Source organism: Orbicella faveolata, unplaced genomic scaffold, assembly GCF_042242905.1.
Source record: "Orbicella faveolata isolate gen_17 unplaced genomic scaffold, um_ofav_v1 contig_25, whole genome shotgun sequence".
Taxonomy (NCBI): Eukaryota; Metazoa; Cnidaria; class Anthozoa; order Scleractinia; family Merulinidae; genus Orbicella; species Orbicella faveolata.
The window spans coordinates 28869996-28889302 of NW_028301553.1; the positions used below are offsets into that span (position 1 = coordinate 28869996).

A 19307-nucleotide genomic window follows, 5' to 3' on the forward strand; every position below is an offset into this window, starting at 1 on the left:
AAAAAAAACCGTTTAAAAGGCTTTCAGCAACGACGTGAATCGTCTATTTTCAGTACATGATTTTAGTAACGTCATTAACCTTGACATCTCAAGAGAGAATTTGGACAACTTTTGACAATTAAAATGTCAGGGGTTAACAGGCAATAAAGCCATTAACACAAGATTTAATCAGTGAAGAACAGGCGTCATGAGATTAGCTAGGAAAATAATCGTAATTCTTTGCTTTTATATTCAGCGAAGTTTCGTAGGAAATCTGAACTTCAGACAGGCTAAGAGAAACTGAAAAAGCTCTTGTTTATCTCGAGGTTCTCATATTTGTTGTGCCTCGTAACGGTTGTAATTTTTCTAGGCAGGTCTTTTTACTGGTTGCTTATTGGATCTGAGCTCGCATCATCGCCACCAAAACAAATTACGCTTGATTCAGTTCTCCTAGTCAGTGAAATAAAATAGTTTGCTGGCTCTTTTTCGTGATCGAACTGGAAGAACGAAAATGTTGACAAAAACCTGTACGTCAGTAATCAAAAATCGCGTGTTCAATTCTTGTTACGAAGAAATGGCTAGATCTTGGACTAAAAAAACAGTAACCAAAACAATTCAAATAATTTATAAAATATGTCTAACTCCAATAAGAAAGAGAGGTTTTCTTTATCAAATCTGACCCAACACTTTTGCCTTGAATTTGCCCGCAAAATATTCATTGTTACAAATACTCATAAGCAAGCCTGCGGAAAAGCTGTGCGATCCTAGCTCCGGAAATTTGATACAAATTCTTTAGTTTTTTGATCATAACATTCTTTTCTTTTTGGTTAGATGACCGTGTGATTTGATCAGTGAACCGTGGAAAGTGTTCAATTAATGTGAATGTTTTCGTCGATTTTGTCAGTTACACTTAAATAATCTATTATGAGATCTAACGAGTTAAGGACCGTGGTAACACGGATGGATAGGCTTGGTTTTCCCTGTGTTTAACAGCTGAAGAACCATTTCAGCAAAATTTTTAACGATTTCTGCCTCAGCAACTCGAGATTCTGGTAAATAATTTTGCAATTTACGTCTCCCATGAACAATTTTGCGAAGTACTGAATGTAAAGAAGACTAAATTTGACAAAGAAGGGAGAAATACATTTATTCAACGCATGTAATCTGAATGAAAGTCTAAACTGGTCTTTCAATTTCCTTTGACAAATTGAATATAGCCTTCTCTATTTGACGCACGGAAAAAATCGCATCTTACTGGTACCCGCCAGGCAAATTAACTGAGCATGCGCTTCGGTGCAGCGTGCTCACAACGTTGATTTCCACACAAAAGAAAAGCGAGCCGTCCCTTCTAACGACATTTGAGGAGCGGAAACTGTTTCACTCCTTTGCGCAAGTGTTAAAAGAGATTTTTGAACTGATGCTGCCCAAGGAAGCGGGCCATGTTGAAGTGCATATGGCGTCTCACCGACTCTGTCTCCGGTTGTGCTTCCTTGGTTTAGTAACTTTATCTCTGTGCTCTGTTGTATTCATAATGACAAGAGGTTAGCATTGCAGTTCATTTTTTTAATTTCTGTTCAGGTAATTCACTTTACATCGTCTAGGAATTGCTGGGTGATCAGCGTCTTGCGTCGAAATAAAATGATCGCTTATTAGATATTCATTGAAGCGTTCAGTAAGCTACTTGAACTATTCAAAGTTTCGACTTCGCGCGTGGGACAAAGCGGGGATGTATCGTTAACCTGAGAGATAAGGAAGAGAACTTGTACGAACTTGTACGCTTTGCACCGTATAGCTCGATACAAATGCCTTCAGATAGCGAACACATGGAGCTAGCAAGTTCGGGACGGTAAATGCACTTGCGCAAATATTGTTTATAAAATACTTGTTAAACTGACAATGCGTGAAATAATTACTACCCTACTGCACTGTTTAGGTCTGGGTTTTTTGGTGCTTAATTCTTGAACTTCAAAATCTTCTTTTCATATAGCGTCCGTTATAACAGACATATTGACCTGCTCTGTAAGCCATGTCGCTACTTTCTCTTCGCTTCGTGTGTAAAACTATCGCTCGGTCAGGTGACCTTGATTTGGGCAACACCGCACCGACATTCGGTCGCCGTAGTGCGATTCTAGATAAGAGAAACAGTGGTTTTGACAGTGGGGTAAGATTGTTAAGTAAGTCTACGCAATACAAAAAAAAAAGTGAGGGTAAAAGTCATGAAGAATGAAAAGAACAAAATACACGCGAACACGGAAACCAATGAAAAATGTAATTTTGATTGTTTTTCATGGCATTCCGCTCAAAGCAATATTTATCATACACATATTTACCTACAAATTAAATAAAACTCAAATAATAGCTTACTGAGGAGTATGAAAACACAAAAGAGGCATTTATATACAAAGAAAAAGAGGGCTGGTTAAAATTGGGAGCAATTAAGAAGTTTTACGCAGGAACAATTTTTGAAAAATTAGGCTAATATTTTCAAGATTCTACGCTTTTTTGAGATGGCGACCACTTAGATTTAAAGTAATGAAGATACTTTGTTTCCAACAGGTTATCTGTTTATCTACATAAGTCCAGTAATTGAAATAGCTGATGAGGACAGCATTCTAATCGATCAAAAACGCGAATTACAGAACAGTTACAACCGCGGAGGGAACAACAGCGAAAGAAATTGTAAACACGACAAGTTCGACGACATTTTACTGGTTATAGCTTTCGTTGAATTTCTTTATGACTCTATTCCTTATCTGGAGAAGCTCTACAGACATCGCTTTCCAAATATTGTTTATTGCGGACCTGTCAAACCGCCTAAGGAAGGCCAGTACAAACTTATAGTGGTCTCTATGCTTCATGGGGTTACAGCTTACGAGTGTCTGAGTACTGCAGCAAGGACACTACCACAGTTTACGGGTTATTTATTTATGAGGAATGATCTGTTCTTGAATATTTGGAGCATTGCAAATTTTAGTCGATCACAGATATGGCAAAGCTCAGGACAGCTTGGTAGCCAGGTCATGTTTCAGCAAACGCGTGATTCCTGGATCTGGTGGTATACGCCGTGGGGACTCAAGGCCTGCGAGGAGGCTTATAAAGAGCTTATTTACCTGAATGACGCTTACAAGCGTGCAATAATCGATAGCAAGGGACAGGAAGAAAGTTCGTGGGATGTGGAAAATTCACTGAATGCTTTGCTATGGAATGGACGTGGTTTGAACATGTGTTATCGGGGATTCTCAAATCTATTCTACATTCCTTCACAACACGCAGTTGCATTTCAGAAACTCTCCGCCGTGTTTCAAAAGCACCAAGTCTATATGGAGATAGCGGTTCCGACCATGATAAAAATGCTCGAATTGTCCGAAAAAACCGAGCAAGTGACAGGGGTGGACATCGGTTCGCTTTATGGAGAAGAGCGAGCTCAGAAGGACGCTAGCTTGTTTTGGCGGCATTTTTCACCGAACACTAGCTATATAAGGCCTGTTGTTCTAACTCGTAATTACTCTGTTGACTCAAAGCCAAACGGGGTGGTAGAGGTTTTGTTAAAATGGTTAAATCACATTGACTGTTCAGAAGGGCTGTCATAGCTCACCGAACTAAGACTTCGTTACGTGAGCGAATGACCATATATGGTTTGCGCTGTGGTTTAGAAAGTCTCGTCGCGCAAGAAATATTGAGAAGACAGACGCGCAGGTATAACGTTTCCCGCCAAAATTTGACTGTCATCCCGACTGTTTAGAGGGGCGTCATAGAACACCGAACTTGGAAAGTCCTGGAGCAAGGAAAGCTGGAAGACATACGCGCGGTTAAGTTTCCCGCCATAATTTGACTGAGCTACAGTCGTCGTCGTTTCTTCATATTTCCTTGGCACATGCGTTGGTCGGCAACCGAACCTGCCACATTGTCGCAACTTGAATTCAACTCACGCGACAACTCATTCAAAGTACTCTTCAGTTGGCATTTTGAAAATTCGTTAATCAACATTCAAAACCTTTGCGATCGAGTCAACTGGTAACTGACTCTGAACCAAGGGTGGGCAGCCTTACAGTCATAACCCAGTCACTGTTATATTTAACGTAAAATATACACGAAAAATGATTTATTAACCGAGTTAATTGTTGTGTAGGCGTGCGCTCACAGGTTGATCATTAAGTGATTCAAGTTTGACCCCGAGGGTTTTTTTTGTGCAGATAGTTGGCGATAGACCAGGTCTCAATTCTACTATCAAAGTTGATAGGCAGACGCCCAATAACAACCGAACACCCGAGGGAGCACTATCGAGAGCCGAGCGAGAATGAATCAACTTTTAAACATAGAACAGTGATGAACCTGATTTATTGACGTTTTGATTGGTGCGTGATTACAAAGGCGCTACGTCACGGTTTGCGCATCTTAGAAAAGTTGAGCAAAAATTTTCCAAGTTCCTCGTTTGTAATCCGTGTTAATCTTCTCCATCATTAACCATCTTTGTTTCTTTATGGTTTATTATTATCTCTTTGGTGTTTTTCTATCTGAAAATACCTTGACTGAGCTCCTTTAAGAAATAGCGCTCACACTCCCAAAGACTTGTGTCGATCGAAAGTCGATGCCTGATTAGCTAAATAGATCGAGAGTTTGCCACATGATCAATAGACTGGTGACTAGTTCATGTTCCAAGGGAGGAAGACTGGTGACCAACGTGTTGAAACAGCTCCTTTGTCCAAGTATTGCTTTTATCGTCCAATATACTCATTCCACCTCGCGATTGAAGATAAATATACAGCAGCCAATCACATGGCATTTCATTGTAAAACTGTTCTAAATACCTGCCAATTAATCGCAAATCGTCGTCGCGGATAAGTTTTCCTATAAAACCCCATCTGGAGAAAGCCAATATACCCCATTGTTTGCCGGCTCTGAGGTTGATAAATTCCCTTATTTGACTCAAAGCATTCTGCATAACCGTAACGTCATCTTCAAGATGGAGATAATACTGGGCCAGGCCTTGACTGTAATAAAACATAAATACATAGTCCATAGCCTGCTTAGAACGCCAATGCATTCTGTCTGGACCGTCGTCAAGGGTCGATTGAAGTCCTGTTAGACGAGGGTAGAACGAGGAGGGAGCTGAAATGACGTGAATTAGATTCATGTCCAAGTATTTACCAAAGTTTGACCGCAGATCTTCCATGACGTTTGTCCGAGCCGACTCTTCTGAGTCGGCAAGAAAGACGACGATTAAGATATTTTTGAGGTCTTCCTCGGAGCTGCCGTTGATTATGAGTGAGTTTAAAGTTGCCACCAGATAACTTTCGGTCTTGTTTTTGAAAGTTCTTTGAACTGTGGGAATTCCAATGGTCAGAAAAACTGAAACAGAGAAGATGGCAAATAGAAGAGCATTCGCACATAAAAAAATAAAATACTTGCCGTTCGTTTAGCTTAACCATCCGAGTGTGAGGCATTTAATGAGAAAGACTGTTATAGATGGACTGAACATTTTGTAGCCCAAGGAATGCAGGGAAGACACACAGGCCGCTAAGTATCCCTGACTGCAGTTATATAAACCCACCCAAAAACCCTAAATGTTCCGAGGCTTTGCAAGCTTAACACTGACAACTAAGATTTTACGGTAATGGTTACGGTAAAACTTTTGAATGGACCAGAATAACAATGGCAAAGTAAGTACCTTTTTTCGTGAGTGGTTTTCCTATTTCTCTGACGCTAGTTTTAGTGATGATTTCTCCACCTTTTGAACATGACACAAAGTCATCCAGACTGGCTGTTTGGGCACTCTCACCTTAAAAAACGTACATGAAAAGCATGGTAAAAGATGCACCGAGAAATGGAAATAAAGCCATCCATAAGGACGACGAAAGGCCATTTCCAAGTTGCCTTTTGTCGCTGTGTCAAAGCGAGTCTTCGTACGAAACATTCATATGAAAATGTGTTCCGCGTACAGGTTTATTTTCATGTAAATCATGCTACTTTCATTTGAAAGGTTTTTGCACGAGGACTCGTTATTAAACCGAGGCACAAGGTAAAGCTCTGAGATGGCCTATTGCTACCATACAGACTTATTGTTAAATCTCTTACGACGGTCGTAACGCTACAGTGCTAACAAAAAGCGAAAAATACTATCGTCTCACGTAGTGCAGTAAAAAAGAAACAAGAAAGTATGTAAAAACTATGTAAAAAAGTATGCAAGCAATGGTAGGTAGTGCTAGCAGGAGTAAAGTTGGGCTCATCCTTTTTCTGATTGGCTAAAACTTGCAAGTGCGTCTGTTCAATCATAATAAGAGTATATCGCATTGTGATTGAAATATTGATATTAACCGCGGGAAAAGTCGCGAACCCAATTCACCGTTGGCTTGGTTTCGCATCTGATTGGTTGAGAAGACGTGAAGTTTAATCTAATTGGTCAAACCTGTTTTGACGAATATATTGAAGTAACAGGAAATCATAAAATAAGCAATCAAAGGCTGCATTTGTCAATCAAATCAAAATCCCATGAAAGTTGTCTCGGTAGTGTTTGTAAGTTAAAGTACTTACACAGGCTAAGATACTGAAGTTTCCAGTTCAACTGAAGCATTAACATCGCAAGAACAATCAAAAGAACATTCTTGAAAGATGAAGTCTTGCCTCTTGAATCGGTAAGAAACAACTTTAACTAGAAGGAATGAAGCAAACACATAAGTTTGATGACTGAGGAAACCGCAGAATAAGCAGACAAAAATATTTCGGTGCTTGTCAGTAGTATTGCTTACGTACCTTAACAATCCATCTCATCTTATTGCGATGATTGTTTTCTTGAGTTTTTCAATCACTAGCCTGTTTATGAAAATACCAAGTACGAGAGAAGTCAAAAAATGTGGTTTGCAACCATGACTAATACCACTTTTAGGTGACAACATCTCGTAACGTCAAAGTTGGGCATAAACCCGTTCAAAATCAAGTGTAAGGATGGTTAGATTTGTGGATGGGTTTATGGGTCAAATTCTCTTTAATCTTAACACCACGTGTGACACCATCATAAAATTAAGCTGAAAAGTACCGAAATCCTCGATCAGTCATCAAACTGGGAGCAAAGACTTTTTCCGAAGCATGGCATTTCGTTCGAGAAGTGGGCATGTTATTTCCCAAGAACGCTTACTGTTCATTTTAGTTGTAGAATAACTGCCTTGTTCAATGAGAGCTTGCATAAGCGTACGGGCACCTTCGGACTTGGTGGCGGGGGGGCGGGGGGGACTTTCTTGCCCGAAAAAATTAAACAACGCCCGAATGTGTGAGTGTTGAAATCGGGATGCAAACGTACTCAAATAAATTGCGTGAAAAACAAAAACGTTCACAAAGATAGTTATATTGAAAGCTTGCGTACTCAATGACCTCTATGAACAGTCTCAATCGAGTAAAATCGAAAACTTATTAAAAGAAAAAGTTCTTCCTTTCAAGGCGTTCGTTCAGAGATCGGCTAATCAGCAACAGAGACATTTGTGTTTCAAGATGCACAGTTTGGACGACCGTTACAGAAGCTATCCTATATTCGAGACGAGCGTCTCGACATACTTGAGACGTTCAAAGAACAACATGAGGCATCCATGAATTCAAGCCTTCCATGAATTCAGAAACCACGTCAATATTATGGTAAACAACATGGACGTACTAGAGAAACACCTCCAAAGAAAAATTCAAGAAAGAAATTAAAACACTCCATGGTTAAGACATTCCAAACGGCTCTTTTTAGGGCTTCCACAAAAACAAAAGTCTTAGCTTGGTCTTCGTTCGCTTAGATTCGTGTCCTTGTTTTGTTGATGGAAAATTGGGAAAGGAAATAATATCCTTACTGTGGATTTCCACGATACACATTTAAACGACTTGTAGCTACTAAAAATCCTCAGGTCACTTGACGGCCTACAGACTCCCAATAGGGCGTCTAATCACAAAGAGATTAATAAAAAAGAAGAAACGTTTTTTTACTAGTTTTGGAAATCACGCCAATAGCTTTATTTTGACGCTAATGTTTTCTCTCAAGTGTCGTTGCCCGAATCATGAGCGTTTTGCCCGAAATAATAATAATAATAATAATAATAATAATAATAATAATAATAATAATTTACCAATTTATATAGCGCATATTTACATATTCTGATCAATAGCGCTTTACAATCACCATAAAAATAAAATAAAATTATAAATTATAAAAATACTTCTTAAAAAAGATGTCTTAAGTCGAGATTTAAAACTGTCAAGTGATGTTGCTTGACAAAGCTCTTCAGGTAGGCCATTCCAGAGTTTCGGAGCTGCTGCCGAAAATGATCTGGCCCCCAATGTTGGAAGCATCTTACCCTTCTTACCCATAATTTCCGTGGCGGGGGGGAGGGGGGGGGGGCTGCAGCCATCCTCGCCCTCCTCAACTCGAACGCCTATGAGAGCTTGTGCCAGATATGAAAGGAATTGAGGTCTTTGACAAAGAAATAGAGTAGTTTTCAATTGAGTGTCGTAAAACCAAAACCAAAGTCATCGCTCTAGCCAATCACAAAGGACATAGACAATACAGTGAGTCAATAAGACTTGGATTGAATTACGCGGGAAAACGCGTGCGAACGAGTCACGGTTGGCTTTGGTTTTCCTTCTGATTGGATGAAAAATTGGCGCTAGTGGTTTGAGCCAATCGTGAAGCGTAGTAAGTGCAAAACCAATTACTTTTCGACACTCAAATGACAACCAGTCTAAAATTATGTAAGGAGGTATTCACGGCTTGGGAAGCTGCCAGATTTATTAGATCTGTTAATAGACTGCAGTAACTGAAGCAAAGTGCCATGGGGCTTGGAAAAAATGTAAACAAGGGTGATACACCATTCGAACTTCAATGCAGTTATCATTTTGCTACAATTCAACACTTTGTGAATGGGAAAATTTCTCAAGATAATGAGTAAAGTTCAAAACCTCTTCAATGCATGGTCTCTGAGAGAACTCTCACTGTACGATAAAATAACAATTGTCAAGACCTTAGGGCTTTGGAAACTTGTCTTTGTAAGCGCGTGTATACATACTCTGCTTTCAGTATTATATAGATATGACCATGATAGAAAGAGATTCGCTTATGGGGCCAAAAGAAAGAGGAATATAAGATTTGCCAGAATTTGACACAATATCAAAATCATTACAAACTGCTTCGGTTTAAAGGAGGAAGAAAGGCATAGAATATCAATGGATGATAATTCCCTAAGATAATTTCGACCTTGATAATGACGCAAAATTTTTAGATCTAGACAAAATAAACTGTACCAGCGTTTTACGCTGACCGCGTTCTTATAAACGCCTGGGCGGGCGGCCAGAGTCAAATTTCGGGCAGTAGAACCCGTATTGAGAATGTAATTTTATGAAACAATTAGCGTATTATAAGTACACTGGAAAGAGTGCGAAAGTTTATTAGATGAAAACAATGAATTGCTTACATTTTTAAATGTTAAAACAAGTTCCGTTTGAAGACTGGTCTCTAGGCTTCTTTTAAAAAGCTACATGGTTTACTATCGGCTATACTTAAAAAATGGAAGCGTGCTCTCAAACAGGATCTTCCATCACAGACAATCTTCACTCGGAACAAAAAAATACCTACAGAAATATATTGCTTTTCAATAGAATTGCTCGCAACTCGCAATAAACTAATTGCTCGCAATTTACCGGCCGTGCCATCCTTTTCTTGTTTACTTAAAAGCTTGAAAATGTACAGCGTGAATGAAATAATATGATTCTAAGAGAAGGAATACTCTTTACCGACCTCCTGTGGTAAAACTTCTCAACCATATTTGCTCAGTTCAAATCGAGACTGACGGCCGTCGCGAGGACGAATTGAATCTAAAGCTGTTACTTTTCTCGAGAAAAAAACACCTTGAGGGAAGTTACTTTTTCCTTGCCGATACCACGCACTTAGAACAAATATCTACGTGACGGTGATTCGCAAGAAAAGAAGGAAAAACAAAGTTATCGGATCAAAATTGGATCTATTTGCGGCGATGGCTTATTCCATATTATCTTACCTTTAGGTCAATGAGTCCAACTCGGTGAAGAAAATGTTAGAGTGCTTTTGTAGACGAGACGTCTTTTTTTTCTCGAAAATTTACTGATGCCAGGCGATAAAATCAAATGAAAACCGCCGTACAGGAAGAATTAGATAGAAATATTCCTACAGCAGCAGCCTTTAGAAACTTGTCCGGCGGTTAAGCTAATTTATGCAGATTTAATCTCTGTTTCCAAATAGCAATAAAAGATTTTATGTTTCCATGGGGTTTGCTTGCTTTTTTGCCACGCCGTTGTGAATGTTAATTCGTCTCCATTTCCAAAATAAAGAACACAGATTTAACACGGGAATTCTTCACTGTGAAAAGTGCACACGTGCTGAGCGACAAATTAAAATGTTCGGCGAAGGAAACTGTCCAAATATATAGCAAAGATTAATTAAAGTCACTTCTGTAGGTTCCGATATTTGTTTTTCCTTTCATTGACAATTTATCACGGTGTGGTAAGCAGGTCTAAAATTATTCACTACAGCCGCAAGTAGCGCATTAAACAAAACAATAAGAACTTGAATCAAAACCATGTAACCGCTGACAAGCGCGGGATAAACGTGGCCAGGAACGCGAATCAAATTACGTGACCAGCATTTGCATGCAGCTGATTGGCTGAGAAAACAGATTCTTTGCCGTGATTGGCTAGAACACCGTCACGTTGTACAATAAATCTTTCCACCGTACCTCAGCGATGTTACCAGCTTGTGAATTCAGCAATATTTAAAAACCTAGATAATGAGTTTCGCGATGCTAGATTATTCTGGTTGGTGTTTGTCTTTGTCGTTGAGAAATGCTGATGAAGGAAAACTGAAAACTCAGTTAATTCCATTCTCGTCGCGATAAAATGTCGTTACGAGTACAGTAGATTTCTCTCTTTGCCGACCCCGTAATTAAGGACTCTGGGAACGACATAAAAACGTCTACCGACCGCAATCGCTGCTGTAAAGTGCATGACAACACTGTAAAGTCTGCTGACCAGAAAGCAGGTCTTCGTCAAGGCCGCACTAAATGCATGGCGAAGCATCAATTGTTTTCACGCGAAAACCGGAACCGTTACCCAAAAGAAGAGGAAAAAGAACATTTTAGCATACTTGACATTTAATCAGACGATAGCTATCTGTAAATTACTTAAGAAAAGAAAGATATCTGAGGGAGAAAACCTATCATGCAACAACAAGATTGTTGTACGCATGAATACTTTTTAAACGGGTGCCATGTGTGTTTAAGCTGTAATATTTGCCCGTGATCTCACTTATTCAGAATCATAATAACGCTTATTCTTATGAAGAAGTATTCTTCTTTATCATTTAGCGTCAAAAGCCGCAGAAACTATAAGAAAAAACGGCCTCTTTTTCTGTTTGAAGTCAAGACCTTTTTGCCGGTACCTGAGGGAAACGTTTAGCTCCTGACTTGTATTGGTTTAATTTGAAGTGAACAGTTTGGTCATAACGATTATGAGGACTTGCCACACAATAGCGGCAAAATGTTATTTGTGTACACACTACAGAAAAACGTGAATGTACATCATCTTTACGGAGTACGCTGTTGTGAAAGATCACCTTCGAAGCAACTTCCGGCTCTCTTCAATATAGCGCGACAGTTCATTCGTTGATAGCGACTGGCAAAGCTCGCGGAGATTTCGCAGTTAAAAATCACAAACAAATCAAGGATTAGCGCTTTCAGCGAAAACTATTGGTCAAGAAATTCAAGTTATGCCATGGAAATGGCCGCGTTGTGGTTTAGGCTGGCTTTGTATTCTGTTGATCATCTGTAGTGCCGTTACTGTGATCTCTTCGTACTGTGTAGCTCTCTCACATGGACACATCTACCCGTTCCTTCCAGCGATCAGCGAAACTGGAGTTTTGTATCCGGAGAAATACGTTTTCAGGGAGTTAGCTAATTTAACGGCCTTTCTATTCATCTCCAACGCGTTCGTTCGTTTTATGCAGTATAAACTTGTGGCTGAGCAGTGTAGAGAGGAACACGTGAAGCTCAATCGCCTTAACAAATTGGCATTTGTAGTCGCCATTTTAGCGGGTGTCGGAATGACTTTCGTGGCCAACTTTGAAATTGAAAAGGTATGCCAAGAAACTTTTATTATTTTACAGAGAGGCTTCTTATTGACTTGTGTGACAGGATGTTTAAATATTATTTTGATTAGTGTTTAGAGGTCTTTTGGTTGGGCTATTTTTTTTTTTAAGGAAATTCATATTACCAGATATCATGTTACGGATTGTATTGAAACATGAACAGGTAATAAGTAAACAGTAGCCTCCATTTGGCGCGGAAATATGGGCGGATATTTGTCCGCGGACGTTGTCTGTTCCGAGAAGCGAACAGTTTTCTGAGAGCGTGGCTCGAGGAAAACTATGAGCTTTATAGAACAGATAATGTCCAAGGACAAATATCCGCACATATTTTATTTTCGCGCCATTGTGCAGTGTTTATCCTTCAAATATTTTTTACAACACGTGCAGTTTTGAAAATTGGGGAATAACACTCGGATATGCCCCAGATTTAGCTGGGACATATTCAGTCACGTGACGCGTTTGGACCAATCCCACGCAAGCGAAACTTTTTGATGGATTATAATTACTGATATCAAGCCCTAGCTATCTAATCCTACATGAACGACGCTGTGTCAGGCCTAATCGCTACTGCTGTGGATTCCGCCGGATCAACTGAATTCTAGCCTTTAGTTGGGGTTGGGAGAGAGGGGAGATTGTATTGTCTTCCTAGTCAAGACAAAGGCTTGCTCTCACGGTGTCTCCGCTTCCAGGAGTATCAACGGGTACCAGAGGATAGTGCGGCAAACTGGCCAAAATGTCGGTCGGGGTGAGGCTAATGATTTGGTGGACTGGCAACCCATAAAAGGGGGTGGGGCCGGTTGCAACACTCTTGAGAGGAGGGCTTTGGGGGTTGGCCTCTCCTCTTTTTTTATTTTTTGAAAAAGACAAACTCTCTCTTATTAGTATAAGAATCCTTTTTATAAGCAAGAAAAGGCCTTTCTTCCTTTTTGAGGAAATCTGTATCTGTTAGTGTTTGATAGAGAACAGGGGCACTGTGAGCGCATATTGTCCAGCTCAAGAACACAAAGGGGAGGTAGTTTGGATCAAATGTTTCACTTTAGCCATTATGGCTTCATATAGTCCCTTGAAATCGAGTTGTGACAAGAGTTTGTATATATTTACAGAACTGGTCAGTCCACGACGTCGGTGCCATGACAGCATTTATCAGCGGTCTTTCATACTGTTGGTTACAATGTGCAATGTCTTACAAGCTTCGAGACCACGGTGTCATCAATAGTTCAGCGGTGTGCCATTCAAGAGCCACGCTCTCTCTCATAATAACTTTCTGCGTCATGATCTTTGGCGCGTGTCAGGGCAAAGCTAATATGGAATGGGACCGAGTTCGGCCTCGATATCACTTCCTTGCCAAACTCAAGTGGAGTCCTCAAGATCCCGGATATTTGTACCATGTGATATCCAGCGTGGCCGAATGGAGCATGTGCGGAGGAATGCTTCTGTTTATGTTGACGTTTGCTCAGGAGTTTCAACAAATAGAGATAACCTCTGATATCTCGTCCACAGATTATTGGGAATGATCAAACTGGACTAAAACAAGACCCACTTCAAGCTTTTTTTGTTTACATTCACAAGATACATCAAACACTCAAGACAATGTTTAACCACATTTCCAAACATCTCGAAGTTCGTCAAAAATACTCCGCTACGCGCCGTACTTTCAACTCTCTTCTCGGTGTTTTGAAATGTGGTCAAACACGGTCTTTCGTGTTTGATATATTACAAGGCTTTATTATGACCAGATACGTTGAATCACAAAAGCGCAAACCAGCAAGAGTTTTAGTTTTCCAAAAGACAACAAAAGGATGAAAAAGCCGACGTAGTCTTTATATTGCGTTTTACTAAATAACCTTCAATGTGTTCAATAATTTTTTTATTCCAAGTTCTTTTACAGAGAAATATCCCGTGAGTGAGTTGACTTCACCAGAAAAACATTTACGATACACATAAGAAATCATTACACAACAGTTTGATCCCATGCGGAAGTTTCGGCGAGACACAACTGTAAACTTTGACATGCGCGTCACATATAAATGGCGGGAAACAACTGCAAGATGTGTTGTACGCGTCTCATTTTGGCGGGAAGCAAATAGAACTTTTAATGGATGGGTTTTATTATGGCGGGAAAACGCCACAACGCGTGGCATACGCTTGGACTCTCCTAATTTCCGATCGCTATCATAGAATGGGATAAATTACGGTGGCAATTAGCCTTGTTAAACTATTATTAAATTTATTTGAGACTTTTTTTAAGTGAACAATGTTTTGAAAGATACTGGATATAGGCAGTTAGAGTATTGTTTGTATCTTAATTCATGTACGGTTATAACCCTGCTGTTCTGAAGAGGCATTTACGGCCAGTAATTAATGCAGAGGATGGCATACCTGTGCTATTCTCAACAGAACTTTCTCACCTCCAAAAAGCAGGAAAAGGAAATTTAATATTTATATTACTTACTGCAGGTTATTTTCATTGGACTAAATTATCAGTATCCACACCAAAATTAATTTTGTTATCTTCTCTATTTTGATCTTTTAATACTAACGAGCACTTTCGTTCACATTTCTTACTTCTCACGGTGTACTTTGCAGGATGTTAAGAAATAGTTTCCAGGCACATTTTGTTGTTCAGAGCACTAGGAAATATTGAGTGTGAAAATATTACTTGTGACAGGCCCTTAGAGTTTTCTAAATCTGATGAGCCTCAAAGACACTCTGTTGATAACGAGCAAGGTGTTTTCAGTTAATTGTCAATTCAATCAATCAGTTTAATTTTTTTGAAAACTAATCCTCCAATCCACTAAGTCTTACAAATCCTACCTACATACTACTACAGATAAATCTGGATTTTTTCAGCCAGTTTAAGTTTTCAAAAACTAATTTCTAACTTGTTTTCAATCTTTCCTTAATCTAGCTAGATAATTAGTATTAATTTAGTTCAGCTTCCTATAAATTCGTTGTTTTGCCGTTTAATTAAAGAGCTTGTTTAATGAGTAAAGGAGGCTCAATTTGGATTTCCCAGTATCAATATTTTTACATCCTGCTTGTTAATTTAATTCCTTTTAAATTTCCTAGTGGTCCCTTTGAAATAAAATATGAAGATGAGAGATTAAGAACATCCAAAGTTACTTTCAGCTGGCAGTTTTTTAAAAATAAATTTTCACTCCTGAATTTGCTGTTTACATAACCTAAGCTGTAGCTGTTCCCACACATTCACCCTCACATATTCTTGTGCCAGTGTCCACAGGTGTGTACATGTATACTTTATGACAACATTTCTAACTTGTACATATCGGTCCTCTTCTGCTGTTGGACTGGAATTTGGGCTCGGACATCTTCCAGATAACTCAGATCTATGAAAGAAATTTAAGACAGTTGCAATAATGGAGGTGCAGAGGCCTCATGGTTAGCGCACTCATCTCCAGATTGAGTGACCCAATGAAGCCTTGCCTGAGGACACTGTGATGTGTTCTTGGCAAGACACTTTACTCTCACAGTGCTTCTCTCCACTCAGGTGTATAAATGGGTACTGGTGAATTAATGCTGGGGGTAACCCTGTGATGGATGAACGTCCCATCCAGGGGTAAGTAGAGCACTACGAGCAGTCAGTGTCACAGGCAACCCAGGAGGTCAATAATGTCCCACAACAGCTTACCTATGTCTGAATAAAGGGTTTGCTCTGTGTGGTCTGCTTTGGCTATCACCTCACCCCTGAAAAAAAAAAGCAAGCAAGACATGATTTAATACAAGATTTGAGCTTTAACCATCTTGAGTGGACTAGTCTCAATCAATATTTTTTCCAGCAGAAGGTACACCATGTCAAGAAACAAAATTAACAGACTTGCCATTTGCAAATTATACACGGTCAGTTTGTAGATGTGGTTCTTGCCAAACAGGTGGTCCTGCTCTAGGAGTAGGAGTAGCTGATTTTTTTCCTTACACAGGTACAGGAGGCATAAAATGGAGAATTTTTTTCTTGTTGTCATGTTCAGAGTCATTGCCTTAACAAGTCAATGAAGAATTAATGGCATCATTTGCTTTACCATCAAGATCAGTGGGTACCAGGTCGTTTACATCTGGTATATATGCAGTGTAATTTTTGTTGTCAGTCTTGGCAATTTTTTGTCGCTTGAAACTTATGTGATGACCATGATAATGAAAGTACACATTGAGTTGTCATTGTGTAACTAGTGCAACTAACTACAGCTGGGGACAACAATACATTGCACATGAAATATATTGCTGTTGCTTGGAACATATTTCACCTAGTGTACACTGGTAGTAAGGCTGATGGTTTGAATGGTCACTAGACAATCTTGAGTCTGAGATACTTTTCATCCAATCAGAAGCTTTCACAATGACTCACAAAATCTCAACTCTCCATGTTTCATTTGTCTCTCTCTTTCTTGGATTGTCCAACAAGGGTCTTGGGGTCTTGGGTTTTACCAATTGTAACTCCTTGGCTTATTAGACCTAATAAATGGTCCAAGCCCTTAAATTTGTACTATGGTCATGTGAGGGTGGTATAATGTACAAGTCTTAAGTTTAGTGTGACTGTCCATACCATGGATTAACGACAGTGCTGTGTCCCCAGGCTACATAAGTTGCTTTCTCATCTCTGGCTGGTGATACAGCTGCTACATACAACTACAAAGGACCACACAAGAATTAACAATGCAGCAGTAAATATAGTTCATATAACATGGAATTTTATGTCTGATAATTATTGGATGAAAAGGATACGTTGATTGTCCTAACCTGATTATCCAAGGCCCTGTAAGAGAAAAGGACGACACTGTTTTATTCATTTCTGATGCTTAAAATCCAACCATATCAGTAATTGCAAAACAAAGTTATTAGACATAAGCTTCTTGGCTACTTTATAGATGTGAGATGAAATAAAGTCATATATGAATGTATGCGTTGATTTTCCTATTCTCTTTTGATTTTCAATCAAAAGCTTTGGTGAAGGTAAGAGAGTACCTTGCTCTAATGAGAGGTTCCCAGTGAGCCGGTCCTGTCGTCATGTTAAATGCTCCAGGGTAAAATAATAATTTACAGCCTAAAACAGTAGGATCAGAGTGGCTAATGTTAAAAAGGCACACCTCCTTACATTCTACTACACTCCAGGAACTGCTAAGGACTTTGCAATGGTAAATTAACCACCAAAATGTTTAGTACTATTAAGACCTGACACTAAAATAAGGGTTTATTTACCTTGCTGAGTGTAAACTTGAGCCATCTCCGGAAATCTCATGTCATAACAGATTCCAATTCCTATTTTACACAAAGCTGCCATAAAAATAAACAGGACTTCAGACAAAATGATTACAGGCCAGGATAAAGACAACAACAACAAACTAAAACCATCCTCTAATTATTGAAAGCCAGAATAAAAACCACTTACAAAGTAGAGTTTTCTTTATAGCAAAACAAATTAAAAACAAAAAACAGAAATAACTGCTCCCTGTTGTTCAAAATTAGCTATCTTAATGGACGTAATGTAAAAATTTAATTAATATAGGAATACTCCCTTGTATTGTTTAGCTATAGTATCCTGTTGTTATCTTTTGTAAGAAGTATTTATGTAAGTAGCTTTTATTATTATTATCATCATTATTATTATTTTCTTGTATATTGCCAGTGAAATGTAACTTTTTACTTTGTATTATGTGTAAAATGAACTATAACTATGTTAATGTGTTGATGATGATTACAAATTGTAAAAAAAAGGGAAAAAAGTTTCTATTTTACATGTGTTCATCATTGTCAGCTGTTTTCCACTGCTCAGGACTTCTGATTCTTGAAAGCGAATTTTTCCTGGAACATCAATATCAAAGAGATGAACCTAAAACAAAATAAATGCAAAATAAAAACCTACCATGTTGTTAAACTGCTTGAAAGTTGGCTCGCATGACTTGCTGGCTTGCACTTTGTGCAGACTGTTACAGTAACAGTCTGCACAAAGTGCAAGCCAGTGAGTCATGCGAGCCAACATGTACCAGTAATCCATTTTGGTTAGCCTGAATAACAGTCTGGTTATGGCCTAAATAGAACCTGGTTAGCCTAAATAGCTTCCCCCTCCAGAACAAAAAGTTAGCTTAGTTAGCTTGTGGTTAGCCTAAGAGCCAGGGGTATTACTGGCTCCCATGGCTTGCTTGGTGGTTGGTTGCCCATTCTCCTCGTGCCTTGTGGCATATAGGGAGTGGGGGTTACCCTAAAAAATCCCCTATCAGCCTAACTAGCTCCCTGTTTAGTCTAGATAGCACTCTGGTCAGCATAAGTTAGCTTGTGGCTAGCCGATTTATTGGGGTTAGGGATCCTTGCTTGCATGTCTCACATGGCTCCCATAGTAAGAACACTCATTTGTCATTGCTGACCTTTCTGTGTTTAGCAAGCATGGTGCCATCAGGTCCAAATGAGGTGGAGGTGTTGTACAACTTTCCATCACTTTTTCTCTCGGGAATGGACCCTCCAATGATGTAACATTCGGTCTCTTTTGCAACAGATGACAGCATGTTTGTTGATTCCCCTGGGATATTCTCTGCATAGTCAGCAAAATATTGAGTGCCATAGGGTGAGTTGAAACATTCCTAGTAAGGCAAAAATTATTTGATTTGCACTCAAAAACAAAATTATGTAAGTTAGTGAATTTTCATAATTTTTTACCAATAGAGAGCACTTTCCAGGTAGATGTGGATAGGTCTATCTGTGTGGGAGGGGGTGGGGAGGGGACTACAGGGGATGAGGGGGGGGGAGGGAAAGGTGCATCATATTACAACGTCAACAGTTTGAGCTTGGCAGACAACATAGCGTTATTTCTCACAAAGTTGTTATAGATCTGCCATGTAACTAGAACACGAAATTTCGATGCGAAATAGAATCTCTCTAAAGTGAAAGCAAAACCTACCGGAAGCGCGATAATTTTCGCTCCATTCGACGCCGCTTCTTTGATCTTGTCTTTCGCACGCAACAAATTCTGAGCCTTGTTTGAAGTTACAGCAAGCTGAACAAGCGCAATACGAAATTCTAAAATCAGAAAATAAAAGAAAGATGGAAACCTTACAATTTTTTTACGCCGTGCAAAGAAAATCACAAGAAACTGCAAATAACCTTGCTTACTGGAAGCCGCCATGTTTCTTTGTCCCATGACCATATGTGGCGTGTGCTCACGTGACTAAATGGTTTGTGAGCG

The 19307-nt window shown here is 39.3% G+C and overlaps 4 protein-coding genes across 5 annotated transcripts; 2 read left to right on the top strand and 2 right to left on the bottom strand.

Annotated features, from left to right (window-relative positions):
• Positions 1-797: 797 nt before the first annotated feature.
• Positions 798-4097, top strand: LOC110041510 (uncharacterized). The gene is made up of 2 exons (XM_020746799.2): positions 798-1520; positions 2536-4097. The coding sequence occupies exons 1-2, from the start codon at positions 1397-1399 to the stop codon at positions 3567-3569; spliced, it is 1158 nt and encodes a 385-aa protein (XP_020602458.2). The 5' UTR covers positions 798-1396; the 3' UTR covers positions 3570-4097.
• A 189-nt stretch (positions 4098-4286) lies between these two features.
• On the bottom strand, positions 4287-10296 carry LOC110041443 (alpha-1,3-mannosyl-glycoprotein 4-beta-N-acetylglucosaminyltransferase C-like). The gene is made up of 5 exons (XM_089294502.1): positions 9999-10296; positions 6730-6789; positions 6511-6628; positions 5648-5758; positions 4287-5328 (listed from the first exon to the last, which is right to left on the bottom strand). Exons 2-5 carry the CDS (start codon positions 6745-6747, stop codon positions 4628-4630), a joined length of 948 nt encoding a protein of 315 aa, XP_089150628.1. The 5' UTR covers positions 6748-6789; positions 9999-10296; the 3' UTR covers positions 4287-4627.
• Positions 10297-11218: 922 nt separating this feature from the next.
• On the top strand, positions 11219-14791 carry LOC149109783 (DNA damage-regulated autophagy modulator protein 1-like). Its single transcript, XM_089294971.1, has 2 exons — positions 11219-12106; positions 13222-14791. Exons 1-2 carry the CDS (start codon positions 11741-11743, stop codon positions 13630-13632), a joined length of 777 nt encoding a protein of 258 aa, XP_089151097.1. The 5' UTR covers positions 11219-11740; the 3' UTR covers positions 13633-14791.
• LOC110041476 (omega-amidase NIT2-like) lies at positions 14528-19303 on the bottom strand. 2 transcript variants are annotated; one of them, XM_089294969.1, is made up of 10 exons: positions 19226-19303; positions 19023-19141; positions 18493-18705; positions 17867-17960; positions 17330-17404; positions 17096-17174; positions 16871-16886; positions 16677-16759; positions 15768-15823; positions 14528-15465 (listed from the first exon to the last, which is right to left on the bottom strand). In XM_089294969.1, exons 1-10 carry the CDS (start codon positions 19266-19268, stop codon positions 15377-15379), a joined length of 867 nt encoding a protein of 288 aa, XP_089151095.1. In that variant the 5' UTR covers positions 19269-19303; the 3' UTR covers positions 14528-15376. The 2 variants fall into 2 exon arrangements, with proteins under 2 accessions (XP_089151095.1, XP_089151096.1); XM_089294970.1 differs by having other exon boundaries at positions 19235-19298.
• Between the last annotated feature and the right edge of the window lie 4 nt (positions 19304-19307).

Excerpts from the sequence above, each read along its gene's own strand:
- LOC110041510 (XM_020746799.2), top strand. The coding sequence starts at position 1,397 with ATGCTGCCCAAGGAAGCGGGCCATGTTGAAGTGCATATGGCGTCTCAC. Across the intron at positions 1,521-2,535 it reads TGTATTCATAATGACAAGAG|GTTATCTGTTTATCTACATA; the intron begins GTTAGCATTGCA and ends TGTTTCCAACAG.
- LOC110041443 (XM_089294502.1), bottom strand. Across the intron at positions 5,759-6,510 it reads ACTTCAGTATCTTAGCCTGT|GTGAGAGTGCCCAAACAGCC; the intron begins GTAAGTACTTTA and ends ACGTTTTTTAAG. Across the intron at positions 5,329-5,647 it reads AAAACCACTCACGAAAAAAG|TTTTTCTGACCATTGGAATT; the intron begins GTACTTACTTTG and ends TCTCTGTTTCAG.
- LOC149109783 (XM_089294971.1), top strand. The coding sequence starts at position 11,741 with ATGCCATGGAAATGGCCGCGTTGTGGTTTAGGCTGGCTTTGTATTCTG. Across the intron at positions 12,107-13,221 it reads CCAACTTTGAAATTGAAAAG|AACTGGTCAGTCCACGACGT; the intron begins GTATGCCAAGAA and ends ATATATTTACAG.
- LOC110041476 (XM_089294969.1), bottom strand. The coding sequence starts at position 19,268 with ATGGTCATGGGACAAAGAAACATGGCGGCTTCCAGTAAGCAAG. Across the intron at positions 19,142-19,225 it reads GGCGGCTTCCAGTAAGCAAG|AATTTCGTATTGCGCTTGTT; the intron begins GTTATTTGCAGT and ends TTCTGATTTTAG. Across the intron at positions 15,466-15,767 it reads AACCCTTTATTCAGACATAG|ATCTGAGTTATCTGGAAGAT; the intron begins GTAAGCTGTTGT and ends TTTCTTTCATAG.